This window comes from Stegostoma tigrinum, chromosome 15, assembly GCF_030684315.1.
Source record: "Stegostoma tigrinum isolate sSteTig4 chromosome 15, sSteTig4.hap1, whole genome shotgun sequence".
Classification (NCBI taxonomy): Eukaryota; Metazoa; Chordata; class Chondrichthyes; order Orectolobiformes; family Stegostomatidae; genus Stegostoma; species Stegostoma tigrinum.
Window position 1 is genome coordinate 25,121,016 of NC_081368.1, and position 15,289 is coordinate 25,136,304.

General features: G+C 39.7%; 1 protein-coding gene across 1 annotated transcript in view; it reads left to right on the top strand.

Annotated features, from left to right (window-relative positions):
• The window catches only part of alg13 (ALG13 UDP-N-acetylglucosaminyltransferase subunit), an 85,523-nt gene that overhangs the window by 11,448 nt on the left and 58,786 nt on the right, over positions 1 to 15,289 (top strand). The window contains exons 5-8 of the mRNA XM_048544847.2: positions 6,843 to 7,036; positions 7,263 to 7,346; positions 8,031 to 8,081; positions 14,483 to 14,529. Of these exons, the coding sequence (XP_048400804.1) occupies positions 6,843 to 7,036; positions 7,263 to 7,346; positions 8,031 to 8,081; positions 14,483 to 14,529 (376 nt within the window). The remainder of the gene's footprint in view (positions 1 to 6,842; positions 7,037 to 7,262; positions 7,347 to 8,030; positions 8,082 to 14,482; positions 14,530 to 15,289) is intronic.

Genomic DNA, 15,289 nt, shown 5'->3' on the forward strand with positions numbered 1-15,289 from the left:
CGGTGTCAATATTACTGTTAGTTGCACATTGATTGAAAAGAAATCTCTGATCTCCTAACCCAAAAAAAATCACACTTTCAGACTTACTGATTCTAATTCCTTTAACAAGGGTCGCTGTAGGGGAACCAATAGCTAATGTAAAGAAAAGGTCTTGATATAATTTCCTCAATTTTTGTTCAGTGCAGTGCCTACAGTATTAACCTCTGAATAATTAGGGCGGCATGGTGGCTCAGTGGTTAGCACTGCAGCCTCACAGCGCCAGGGACCAGGTTTCGATTCCAGCCTCCAGCGACTGTCTGTGTGGAGTTTGCACGTTCTCCTTGTGTCTGCGTGGGTTTCCTCCGGGTGCTCCGGTTTCCTCCCACAGTCCAAAGATGCACGGGCTAGGTGGATCGGCCGTGCTAAATTGCCCGTAGTGTTCAGGGGTGTGTGGGTTATAGGGGGATGGGTCTGGATGGGATGCTTCAAGGGGCAGTGTGGACTTGTTCGGCCAAAGAGCCTGTTTCCACACTGTTGGGAATCTAATCTAATTGTTTGTTTCCAAAACGTAGTTCTAACTTTTGTCAGTTTCCAGCTATCTGCAATGCATGTCACACATGATATAATAGGGGATTGCTTTTTACTGGTGTGAAAAGTCAATCTATGATGGTCAGCATCAAAAGGTCCAACAGCCTGGTTCAATCTCAAACATCTAATAAGGAGAGCGAAAGAGAGTTGTGAGAAAGTTTGCACTGGGAACTGAAGATGGTAATGTCTGTCTTTTCAATACTTAATATGTTGAAATTACTACTCATCTATACTGACTGTTGGAGAAGTGTCAGACAATTCAGAAGAGGGGTCGAAGGAGAGGTGGGTACAGAGGTTGGTGTCATATCAACGTGAAAATTGATATTATGATTTATGATTACATTACTGAGGCAGCTGTGTGTGGATTAGAGAGGATCAAGGGATAGCTCCTTACACAACCATGAGGTAACTGGATGTGAGAAGAGACTCCATTGCAGTTATTGCTTACACCATGATTAGACAGTTAAGAGCAAAATCAGGCAATGTAGTCTCACACAGCTACACAAGTCAAGACAAACATGGTAGCAGAATATAGAACTTTGGAACATAAGACTTAGGAGCAGGAGTAGGCCATTCAGTTGTGGAGCACGTTCTGCCAATCATAGTTGATCTTGTTGTGTCTCATTTCAGTTTCCTGTCCAACTCCCATATCAATCAGAAATCTGTCCAACTTAGCTTTGATTAGATGCAATAACCGAACTTCTGTTGTTTTCTGAGAGAGAATATTGAACAACCTTCAAAAAAGCATTTTACTCATCTCCATCTTAAAAGGAAGGTATCTTACTCTGAAACTTTGTCCCCTAATTCTAGGCTCCCACACTAGTAGAAGCATTCTCCTGGTACCTACGCTATCAGGTCCCCTCAAGATCTCAGTCTGCTCAACTCTGGGTATTGGTCCAATTTGTTTAACATTTCTTCATAAATAAATCTTTCATCACAGGAATGGGTGACGTGAACCTTTTCTGAATTGTTTCCAAAGCTGTCATTTTTCAAATAAGACAACCAACTCTGTCCACAGTGCTCTAGATGTGATTACTGCATGGACCTGTACAGCTCAGCAAAACTTCTCCATTGTTCTGTTTCTACTCCCCTTGTAATTATTCCAATAACCTTCCTAATCATTTGCTGTGTCTGCATACCAAGTCTCTATCATTAGTATACGAGGACTGTCAGATCCCACTTCATGAATGAGATGGGCAATCTCCCTCCATTTCAACTGTATACTACATCTCTTCTTCATTCCAAAGTGATCCAGTTTGTACTTCCTCTTTGCAGTCTCTTACCTCCTTTTGAAGGCTTGCTTATCTATTTTGGTGTCATTGGAAAATTTAGCCATACATTTGGTCCCTTTCCTATGTAATTGATAGAGGGCTAAATAGTTGAAACCCTTCTAACAGTGTAGCAGAGGGAATGTTATAGGCTATATATTCAGTCTCTGCTAGCTAATCCAAAAACGATGTAAACATTTTCCCTTAAAACAAAAAAATACAATTACCAGGAGCAGGAGTAGACCTTCAATCCTACTTTGTCATTTAATACAATTGATGGCTGATCTTGAGCCTCAGCTCCACATTCTTGCCTGATTCTCAGGAAACAGCACAAAAATCTATGTCCCTGCCTTAACAGTTCAACAAAGGAGAACACACAGATTTCTAGGATAGGGTTTTCCATAAGTACACAAACCTTTGAAATAATTTCCACTCCTGTCAGAAGCATACGCTTTATCTTGTCTGCAGAAATGCATTGTAAAACAAAAACTGATGTGGATTCTGGATTCAAAATACTATAATCATAGCACATATAAAAGGTGGATTGAAGATCTGTTTTTTTAAATGGATATCAAGAGGTCCCAAATTATATAAATTTTGGGAATTTGTGATACAGTTAGTACAATGATTGCTGATTTTTGGAATCACAGTGTAACCTCCAATATATATTCTTCACTTTGACAGACACCTTCCTTCAGAGATGGAGTATTTCTCATCTCAACTATTTATAATGTTGTACTTCAACAAAAACAATATGAATTTCCATGGTATCTTTGCATATATATAAAAATCTCAAATCCATCCAAAGTCTCTTGCCCTGATACCAACTTGCATAAAGTTCTTGTTCATCCATCAACCAAGTCATTGACTTCCTACCTTTGAGGTATGTATGTTCCTCCAACTCTGGCCCAATGCATATTCGAAAGTTTTTTGGCTCTATCAATTGTGGTCATACTGTGGTTCCAAGCTCGAGAATTCACTCTTTAAAACTCCCACTCATCTATGTTACTTGAACATTAAATTTTTACTTAGGTTTTGTCATACTGGGAGCCAGTGTTGAATTTTGTTCGACAACACTACCGTGAAGTATTAGTTCAAAGAGTATATAAATAAAAATAGACATGAGTTTCTTTGTCATTTGTCCTACAGTATTTCAAACAGATATAATAAAAAATAATGTATGCAGCAAGTTAATGGGGAAAAAAAAATCAGGCATTGCAAAACCCAGGTGAAGACGTAGTTTAAAAAAAATCTTGAAGGCAAAGGAGTTATGGGAGGGAATTTGGAAGGATCTATGTGGCTGAAAGCACAGTGACCAATAAATGGGCAAATGGAGGAACACCTGCTTCATTGGAGAATTTTGTTTTTTGTTTTAATTCGTAGAACGGTGGTAGATAAACTCCATGCAGCCCATTAGCATAAGAAATAGTAGTGGAAGTATGGCCATTCAGCCCATCAAGTCCACTCCGCCATTTAATCATGGCTGATGGGCATTTCAACTCCACTTACTTGCGAGATCAAGAATTTATCAATCTCTGCCTTGAAGACATTTAACGTCCCGGCCTCCACTGCGCTCTGTGGCAATGAATTCCACAGGCCCACCACACTCTGACTGCAGAAATGTCTCCTCATTTCACTTCTAAATTTACTCCCTCTAATTCTAAGGCTGTGCCCATGTGTCCTAGTCTCCCCACCTAACAGAAACAACTTGCCAGCGTCCACCCTTTCTCAGCCATACATTATCTTGTAAGTTTCTATTAGATCTCCTCTTAACCTTCTAAACTGTAACGAATACAATCCCAGGATCCTCAGCCATTCTGGCTTTCTGGAGGAGCAACTCAGATAGCCCCTGTGTTTTACACAAGCTCCTTCTGTTTAGACACTACTTGTCCTATAGGAAGAAAATTACTTTAAGATGTTTCAGTTCTATGTTTACATTTTGAAGTTATACCAATTTCTATTACAGACACTGATTTCAAATTTGAGTCCCCCTGTATTTGAGTGTTATTTCACTTGGAACAAAAAATCAGGCATTAGAATGATAACATTTTAAAACACATGGAAATAAATTGTCCAATGTTCAACATAAAAAGAACTTGTACATATTCAGCGCCTTTCACAAAGGCAAGATGCTCAGAGCTTTACTGCCTATAAAATCTTGCCAACATTATAGTATAAGAGATGTTACAACCAATTTCCACTGATATCTGACAAACAGCAATGCCACAGCGACCAGATAATTTGATTTTATGATATTAAATTCAGGGGGAATATTCACTGAAGAGTTTCAAAAAGGCATCACAATTACACACAATGCACTTTCAAAAGTAGGTAGTTATTCTTTCCTGAAATTTATCATCTCATTTGAGCAGACACACCATTCAAAAACCAATTACCACCTAGCTGGTTAATAATTTATTGCTTATTTTTCTTCTTAAACTTTTATTTCTTTTTATTTTCTGTCCAGAGATACTATTACACAACTCCAAATGTTATTTTAAACCATCATCAAAGCACCTGTGTTTCTAATTAAAAGGGTAATTTACAAGCACAGCCTATCAATTCTTCATTTAAGAAAAATCACTGCAATGATCTTTATGTAAGCCTAATAATTTTCTGTTTGACCTGCCTATTTTGTGCCTCTTGGTTGATTGGTATATGAAGTAATTTACATAGATCTAATTGAAAGAAGCAGATCCAAAACATAAGAAAAAAACCCGAATCTCTTAAATGTTACTAAATTGCCAATAAACCAATCTGAATTATATTGTTTTTAAACACAACTTTATTAAGTGCATGTTGTTATTAGAGATGGCCCTGATAATAGAAATCAGGTATATCATCTGTTTTTTAATCTTGGAAAATTTATGTGGCTTGAATTTTTAAAAAACAATTATCTATTCAACTTTTTTGGTTAGTGACAAAGTAATCTGAAATATATACTTGCTGAGTCTGATATTGTGAAAGCTAGTTCCTTTTAAAAATGACTTACAAGATATATGTATCAAATAGCAGCACAAGTCAACTGCTCTGACTGAATCGCTTGATATATGATGTGGACTTGGATTTCAATCAAGTCCTCCTCTAGGTTGTCTTTGTTGCTTTTAGCATTTGATCTTGTTTTTCACTCCCATTTTTCTTTCACTCCTAGGTTTCATTCCTATCCCTCAGGTTCTTTCAAGTAGTAAGCACTATTCTGAACTTTTAAAAGTAGGCACTTTCTACAATCTATCAATATTCCTGTTAAGGAACTAGTACTGTCATTCAGATATTTACCAAAACAACCTGTCAGAGATAATTTTTATATAACACTTGCATACCCTCCCCTCTGGAATGAGTAGGACTTCAACCTACGTCTCTTGGTTTAGAGGTAGGGGCACTATCACAAAACTACAAGAGCCCCATTGCTAAATTGCGTGAACATACAGCCTACTTTTCCTTCCCTTAACTAGCTTAATGACTCCTGTCAAAGACAAAGGGTGCATTGCAATTATTTATAAATGTTTTAATATTTTAAATACATAAACATTTGGTTGTTCATTTTCTGCAAGTCATAAGGCTCTTGTACAGTAGTAGAAGGTACAAGTTCAGCTCTCACCCACCAGAGATGTGTGTCAAGATATATCTGAACTAGTTGATTAAAAATAATTGCAATGCAAAGTTGCATCATCTTAATGAAAACTGCATGGCTACTTTTCAGCAGTAGTCAGTGACTGTTTAAGCACTTGAAAATGCATAACTTGATTCAGATGGGCTTTCTTTCCATTATTCAGCTAGTTACTACATTGTGGAGACAATCCACTTTGTGTTCCTATTAGATAAGATTAGCACTGTTCCTCATGACCGTGGAACGTGAGAGCTGCTGGAAAGCCTTGGGTTGAGGCTATTAATCAGTATAGAAAAACATTACCTTGACAAATTGTACCTAATATTTTAGTACATGGAAATAATTACTGTTGTTGCAAAGCATTTTATTTCCACTGCTTCTTTTCTGAAGAACTCAACTCCTATTGGAGTTTGTCCAAAAAAACTGACCTAGTCATATGATGAACAGTAACAGCTGTTTGTCCATAGAAAGGATTACAGTTGAACCAAATTCAATCCACAGCCTAGATATTTCCCAACAAGGATTACTTGACTTTGGGACAGACAACTGTGTCCATTTTTTTTCCCTAATATTTCGTTACCTCGCAAACACTGAGTTCAATTATAATTGGCTAAATTATCAAGAATTAGAAATTGAATCTAGGCTGCTTTGTCTGTTGGAGCACCGGCCAATGTCTACGGTGGTGGGAATTTTCACTTCTGATTCGTTTGTGCTGTAATATTCTGTGCATCTCCACATTTTCCAAACCAAGATTTTTTTTCCCCCTTTAAAAGAAGGCTACGCAATATCCCCTCTGCTCTATGCAAATAATGCACATTCTTGCGGAGGTATTAGGCCTTTGAATCAATACCAGCATGTTAAAGGGTGACTATTAGCTTTACATAAGAACTCTTTTTTTCCCTCTCTGTTTAAGTGCTATTTGACCCGTGACATCACGGACGTGTGAGCCGACGATGCATTTCTTGATTTATCGCGGCCAATATTTAATCTTGCTGTGCGTGCGAAAGCAGGTTTTCGTGAAGCTAATGACCTCTTAAACTGCTTGTCATTTAAAGAAAAACATTTGATATGCCTTATGTGAAATGACAGAATTAAGGGCGTCACTCTTTAGAAATTAAAATATAAACATTAAAGGATGAAAGGCTATTGTGAATAATTAGCCCCAATGTGTTGCTGTTGAGCTGGAGACAGTGTGGCGGGTGGGCGTGGGGGAAGGTTATTTGTAATCAGTAGGATGTGATGCACCTGGTCTGACTCGGCCCAGCAGAATAGGGCTACTCAAAAAATAACCCTGATTCTGTCAACCAGCGCTGGGGAGGGGGAAAAAAAGTATTTTTCCCCCCACTTCGACAGCGTTTTGCTTTTTAGCTTAAATTCTATCTAACATTTTTTAAAAAAAGTATATTTTTTAAGAGTGGAAAAAATATATGTTGCCTTATGGCGGGGTGGAGAAATGCAGAAGGGGGTTAGAAAATACTTCGGCCAGAAGTCTCTGAATGAAGTGACGATGGATGAGTATCTGAGCAGCCAGGGGTTGTATCGAAAACTCACCGCTAAGGATGGCTCCTGCCTGTTCAGGACCGTCTCCGAGCAGGTAAGCTCTTTGCCAAAGTTTATATTTTCGTAAACGTAACAAAACAATTTAAAACTGTATCGTATTGCTTCACTTTTGTGTCCAACCAACTTTCCTATTGGTGTTTCGTTTCATTGATTTTTCAGAAGGGAACAATTCTATGGTTGTATTTCAGAGAGCTCCAGCCATTATTTTTCTCCTTGTCCTCTACTTGTTGACCAAAACATTTTTTTGCATTTTTTAACAGCTGTTTTTGACTCAAATGTATCACTTGGAGATCCGAAAAACTTGCATTATTTACATGAGGGTGAACCGAAGTAAATTCGAGACAGTAAGTATTGGTAACTCCATTGAATTTCTGTAAACTACTTAAGATGTCGTACAAGCGCCTTTCCGTAGGTATGACCAAGTTGCGATGTAAAATGGGTGATAACGTTAACCATGATTTGTCAAACATTAAATCATTAAGTACTTAAGAGGGCTTATTTTTAAATACTACTTTGCCCATTTCAAATTACGTGGGAAAACGTGTTATTAGTCTAGTGTGTTAGAGATGCGCAGTTTTGTGAATTCTTGGTTCTGGGAGTTGAGTCTGTGGGCGGTGTCGTACGGAGAAGACAAATCAAATGATGTGTGGAATTGATCTAACTGTTTTGGTTTTTAAAAATGAGGCGGGTGGTAAACGCTTGAGTTACAGTTACGGCACTGTGACTTCCTGGTGGCTGCCTTACTATATGTTGACTTGAAATCGATGTTGCTATCTGTCTCTATGGTCAGAACGTGTACTTATTACTTGTGGAGTAAGCCTAGTAACTTTAAGGCTCTGAAATTCCATGTTCCTTTTTCCTGTTTTTCTTAGACTTTCTCTTAAAGAGAATTTTTCATTGCCTATTGTATGAGTTACTTGGGGAATTGTTTATAGAAATGTGACTTAGAATTTGTCATATGTTGACTTTAAAAAGTAATTGATTAGCTTGACTTCTCATGCAGCAGAATTTCACCTTTGCTTTCTCAGTTTATCGATGGCCCTTTTGACAAACACTTGGAACGTTTGAGTGATCCGAAGGTATGTATGATTCATATATCACAATTGTTGGTATGGTGAAAGGCCACCTTGACATCAGTCAGTTGTCACTGTTCAACTGTGGTGTGTATGGTCAGATTGGTGCAGTAAAGAGATTTTAGAACTGAGTGAATGGAAAAGTTCAAACTGATTAAATGTAAAATTACTGTTAAAAACGCTTTTCACAATTTGGTCGACGATTGAAAGTAGGCTGTTGGTAGTTGTGTCAAATTTGTCAAGTTTTGAATGGGGTATGCCTGAGCATTTCTAAATGGTTAGACAGATGACAGCATTAATGAAGCAACATGGCAAAGGATGCAGTGCAGGTTTAAGTGCTATGGCTGGGATGTTGTCTTTATTTTTCCATGTATCTGATGCAGCCAGCCCATTCTTGATACCATGTAGTGAATTGGTTGAAAACTGGCATGCTTAAATGTGAGAATATTGGGAAGAAGTTGGAGTATCACTTGGCACATTTAGTTGAAGATGGTAGAGAACAGATCAGCCTTTTTGCATTCAAATCCTGGGTTTGGAATGAACAGTCTTGTTTTAATTCTGCACTATTATTCACTTTTGTGTAGGAGGTTGGCAGATCTTTTACTTGACTTATGTCAGATCACTTATCGCTCTGTAATTTTTCAATCCACTTAAGTACGTTATGCAAATAGTTCACTGTAGCTTCAGTAAATTTGTATTTCATTTTCAGGTGTGACACTTGTTTCTGTTTAAGCTCCTCTATGCTCCTTCTTCCACCAGGGTAGTGATGTGTAATGGAGGGTGAACAGTTTGGCCATGAGTTTACAAGCTGCTGCTGGCAAGTATTTCCTTGCAGATGCCCAGTTGGAATACTATTATTGGTGTTAGTTCTGTTCTTCTGCAATCCTGCTGTTGTTTAGGACTCCATCAGTAGTGGTTCTTGTTACATATGGGGAGAGGTAATGAACAGAACTCCTGTTCTGCCTTTCCATTTAACCTACTGACCACTGGTATTTTACAATGAACTGTTTGACTCCTGGAGTTTTTAATTGCCTGGAATAGGCAATTGACAGGTTTCTATTTTTATAATGCCTTTTCAGTTGTTCAACAAATACATAATGGGACATTTTTTAATTGCATGGATGCATATGCTCAGAAAAAGATGATTATAAAAGTACCATGCTGGTGATGACTTAATCAGGCAGGTCTGTAATCTTTCTTTCCAGTGAAGACCAACTTCGGTAGTTTAGAAGGATGGATTTGCTCTGTTTATCGCAGCAGTAGAACTCTTATTACATCCTCCAATGCAAGTTCAAAAATATAGCCTGGATGCAGTTCCCCATGTAGTATTTTAGGTCAACTTAAGTATTTTTTGGTTTGAGCGGGCATTCTAAGTAGGGATCCCCCCTTTTGGCAGAGATGTTTCTGCTGTCTGAACGGAATATGCCTTGTTAAAAGCAGTTGCAAAAATATCGTCTGTCATATGACCCGGCCATCATTCATTGTCCTCTTAACTTTCTGGTTAAGCTGTTACCAGATCGTGGAGCTTCATTATGACTTGTATGCTCTTAATTTTGTAAAAAAAAAAGCTTTTCATACTCGGTTTCTGGATTTCAGTCTTGAAGGCTATGAAAGTAATATGAACCCAGTTGTCTTATTTAATTAGTTAAAACAATACTGACATCACCAGAAGCACCACGACTTGTTTAGTTATGACCTTTGGATCAGTGTTCTTCCGTTTACGTGTGTTGGCCTGAAAAGATACTTTCCTTTAAACAAAAATGGAATTTTGCATTTATGTTTTAGTTTGTATTACATGAGCATGACATACTGGGGAGCCATTCTGAATAATAGACATTGACCACCCTCCCAAGAGTGCGCCCTCCTGTGGTGCTTTCTCCAAGGAGTGTTCAACACGAAAGAATACTAATAGATCTAGAGTGGATGATTGTCGGTATATGGGATGCAATTTACATCGAGTGTCTAAGTCAAATCAATTACTTAGCTAAAGATTAACAGTTGATGGGATTACAGCACAAATGGGACAGCTGTGATACTGAGATGTATAGTCAGATCTTAAAAAAGTGGTGTTTTTATTGTAACTATTAAATGTTAACTCTTATTCTTAATTCTTACTTGGATTCACCTATCAGATGAGGACATTGCTGCCTAATGTTGCCAAGAAAATGGGTGTTTCTTTTCACAGGTGAGTTAGAGGGGTGCAGGAGGCCTGGGTTTAAGTCCTACCTGCTGCAGAGGTGTGCAACAGCATCTCTGAACAATGAAACTGCGTGACTTCATAAGGTCAGAATATTCGGGCTGCCAGGGTCACATCTTCATACCAAGGTTTCATTGATTGCACCAGTGGCTTCTACCACATCAAGAAATGAGATGATGTGTAGGAATACAAAAACCTTGACGTTCATCTCTAAGTTACAGACAATCCTGACTTGGAAAAATTCAGCTGTTCCTTCACTTGCTGCTGGATCACAACCCTGGGCCTTCCTGATAGCTAGAGATATAGTGATGGAGCTAGAAGTATACCATATTGCTGCCCCTTCTGGTACTATTTGGAATCTATTTTAATTGGATGTATAAAACCAGTTCATATGCACTCTATTACATTGAACATTCACTGCTTAGATATTTATAACAACCTGTTCAAACCATTGGCACTTGGCTGGAGCAGGTAGGATTTGAACCCAAACATTCTGGTCCAGTAGTGGGGACACTTATTGTGCCACAGGCCCCTCAGTCCTGTTTTGTAAACTTCCTTAAACTTCCATTGTTTTCCACCCATTTCCTTAAGGATATTGTACCTGTTATCACCTGTGGATCCAAATATGAACTTTTATTGTAACTTCATTAATGTTATGTATTATTTATGGACCTTTGACTACACACCTCTTGCATTTCAACTGTCCCATTTTTGTGCTAAAGTATTTTTAATCAACCTGTCCAGAGACTATGCACATTTCTGGAGTAGATAGGACTTGGAATTTGGGTTTCGTGGCCCAGAGGGGGAGATAGTGGAGACCACAAGAACCCCTTTCTGCTAACAGACATCTGTTAACACATCACCTGTTTACCCTTAATAATGTAATTGATTAGACATTGTAGACTCCTGACATCAATAGTGTCTGCTATACAATATCTTATACTTTCAGTGTACAAGCACTGTCCAAGACAGTACCATTAAATGAAGTTTCAGTTGGTATGTTCATTTCCAGAATGAAACTTATGATCCCAGGCTTTTGAGCAACTTCCTGTTCTGAATGCCATACCATGGATCTTTGCATTGTGTTCCATTTTGTTCCAAACTTAGGTGGTTTATCATATGTTTTGAATCACGTCTGAAATACCTGTTGCATTCTCTGGCATTTCCATGATTTGCTGCTCTAATTAATGTTCAATTCATGCTGTCTGCTCCTTTATGGGGAGGTGATGGCCTAGTGACATAATTGCTGGACTGTTAATCCAGAGACCCAGGTAATATCCTGAGGGTGCAGACTCAAATCCTGCCATGGCAGATGTTGAAGTTTGAATTCCAAAGAAATCTGGAAATAAGATTCTTATGACTGTGAAACCATTGTCGCATGTCAGGGGAAAAAGTCTGGTTCACTAATGTACTTTAGGGAAGGAAACTGCCATCCTTACCTGGTCTGGCCTCCATGTGACTCCAGACCTACAGCATTGTGATTGATTCTTAACTTTTTGGGCAAGTAGGGATGTGTAACACCCTCATTCCATGAATAAATTTTAAAAGCTGAATTTTTTAAAAATTCAAAGTCCCTGTTGTCACTTGTTATGGTGCCTTTGCCCCTTATATCTGACTGATCTCAATGCAAAAAGCATTCTATCCTTAAAGCTTTGTGACAATGCCACATGACAGCTGCTGGAAATTAATGTTGTCCAAAATTTTTTTCAAAAGTTTCAAGTATCTGTGCCAAAAGCTTAAGAGTTAACGCTAGGAGTCTTACTGCTTTTGTTACTTGGTACAGTTCAACAATTTGGCAGTGTTAGATCTTGTGGGTTTGTGCCTACAGTTACTTAATATAGGCAGTAGTCAACTCTTAAGGGATTTTTGGATTGTGTAAGCAGCAGTTCTGATATGTTGTACATACAGTACACAGCCCGTGACAAGCATGGTGGTCCTGATACCAGAGGCCAAATACACAAAGGTGCTATGGTGTTTCACACTCATTGAAATTGTGAAGACCGCATTCCCCCCCCCCCCCCCCCCCCCCCCCCCGCAGTGGTTGAGAAGGCCCTCAAATGTGTCTCCCGCAACTCATGCCTCACACCCCGTCTCTGCAATAACCACCAAGAGAATCCCCCTCGCGCACTCGTACCACCCCACCAACCTCCGGATCCAACGCATCATCCTCTGACACTTCCGCCATCTGCAATCTGACCCCACCACCAAAGACGTTTTTTCCTCCCCACCCTTGTCTGCTTTCCGGAGGGACCACTCTCTCTGTGACTCCCTTGTCCACTCCACACTCCCCTCTAACCCCACCGCACCCAGCAGTTTCCCATGCAACCGCAGGAAGTGCTACACCTGCCTCCGTCCCAGGCCCCAAGAAGTAGATGTTCACCTGCACATCTGCCAGTGTAGCATACTGCATCCGCTGTACCCATTGTGGCCTCCTCTACATCAGGGAAACCAAGCGGAGGCTTGGGGACTGCTTTGCAGAACACCTATGCTTCACACTAAACAACTGCATCTCCAGTCGTGAACCCTTTCAACTCCCCCTCCCCATTCCTTCAATGAAATGCCCATCCTGGGCCTCCTACAGTGCCACAATGATGCCACCTGAAGGTTGCAGGAACAGCAACTCATATTCCGCTTGGGAACCTTGTAGCCCAATGGTAAAAATGTGGATTTCACCAGCTTCAAAATTCGCCCCCCCCCCCCCCCCAACCCACCGACTGCATCCCAAAACCATCCACCTCATCCCTGCCTGCCTAACCTGTTCGTTGTCTCTCCTATCCCCTCCTCCCACCTATTGCCACGCCCACATTTCCTTCCTACCAACATCATCCTGTCCGTCCTCCTGGACTGACCTATCCCCTCCCTACCTACACTCACCTCTACTGGCTCCATCCCTGCCCCTTTAACTTGTCTGTCTCCTCTCCACCTATCTTGTCCTCCATCCATCTTTGATCTGCCTCCCCTTCTGTCCGTATTTATGTCAGAACTCTCTTCCCCCTCTGCCATTTCTGAAGGAGGGTCTAGGCCCAAAATGTCAGCTTTTGTGCTCCTAGGATGCTCCTTGGCCGGCTGTGTTCATCCAGCTCTACACTTTGTTACCCCAAGTTTCAGCTCAGACTGGTTCTTATTAATGAAATGTGTCTTAACCTCTTCATGTGATTACTGCAGCTGTTAAGTTCTCTCTGAAACCATTTCATTCCAGAAAGTCAAAGGAATCATGGCAAAAAAAACTAAATCAGTCATCACTGTACATCTGAGCAAAACTGTCTCAGTGCTGCCATCTGTACAGTGTTTTTCTGAATGGAGGTGATGTACATTGAGCATTGGAAGCGCATATCCTTCAATGCCCTCATGAGAGAGCGAGAGTGTTGGTAGCATCGTGATGCTACTGGACTGGTAATAGAGGTCCAGGCTAATGACCCAGGTGATACTGGTTGAAGTTCCAACATGGCAGCTGACATTTCATTTAAACCTTTATCTGAAATGTAAAGCCAGTCATCAATATTATTGTCAATTATTGTGATATGACTCATTTGGCTCTCTAATTTCTAAGGAAAGAATCTGTAGTCCTTACCTGTTCTGGGCTACATCTGACTCCAGACCCATAAGAGAGGTTTGTTCTCAACTGCCTTCTGAAATGATTAAGCCAGGCAGTAAGGAATTGATAAATGCTGACCTTAGTAATATTCACGTCTCATTGAACAATGTGTTTTGAATCGTGATTGAAGTGGTAGGATTTTAATGCCTTGAAGGCTTTGGAATAGTTGAATTTGTTAAATGGGCCTGAGATACTTTATCATGACAATTCTGCATTTCTTTGCTAGAATAAGGAGTTTTTCTTGTGCAGAATAGGAAAATGTTGATAATTTTTTGTACTTGATATCATTGCATTCTTTTGCAGGTGGTTGACGTGGGTACATTAACAACATTTAGAAGGCATTTGGACAGATACGTTTAGGGAAAGGTGTTTAGAAGGATATGGGCCAACTGCTGGAAGTGGAGTTAATGTAGATTGAACTTTTGGTCAGTATGGTCCAGTTTGGGCTGAAGGGTCTGTCCCCATGTTGTAGGACACTGACTCTATACTTTGCTTTGGTGAACCACCAGCAATGTATTGAATCCTGAGCAAAATACTGCATTGCTAGTGCTTAATGTCTGAATCCTTTGAAGCTGATGCTTTTAACTTCCATTTAAACTGCTATTTTTGTTATAGGAATGGGCTGGAATGTTAGAGATGAGTGCTCTATCACTGATGTACAAGTAAGTGTCCAATGGTTTTGATTTAACAATGGAACATAAGATTTTTAAACAGTAACTAGTGGCAAATTAAAAGTGACATGCCTGCTCAAGCTGACGGGCAAATATCTAAAATATGGAGGACAAATAAGGTAGAATTGAATGCCCTTGACAAGAAGGCAGCATTGGGTTAAGTGTGGTGCCAATAAGAATCAATGAAACTGTGCTGTGGAGTTGTACCTTGCACAGTTGGATAGTTGTGGGTGTCACCTCAATTTCCCCAGGTAGTGTCCTAGGCCCAAACATTGACCTTCTCAAGTTCAGAAGTAAGCAATTAGCTCTTGATTGCATATTTTTTAGTACAATTTGTGTTTTTAATGTCCTGAAGTATTTTGTGTCCATATGCAACATGACCTGGACAAGATCCAGGCTGACACTGAGAAGTAGCAAACAATGTTCATACCATGCATTGCTAGATAATGACCATCTACAACGAGAGAATCTAATAATCTCCCCTTAATGCAACATGTTAGTATAGCTGAGGGTTACCATTCACCAGAAAGCTACATAACACAAAGCTACAAGATCAGAAGCTGGCAATTCTACACAATCTACTTTCCTCCTGATATCCCAAAGCCTGTCCACTATTGACCAGACATGTCAGAAGTGTGGATCTTTATTCTTCACTTGTCTTGAGTGTTGCTCCAACAATGCTCGAACATTAGACATAACTAGGACAAAGTATCCTGCCTGACTGAAGGTGATGAATGGATCTATTGTTCAC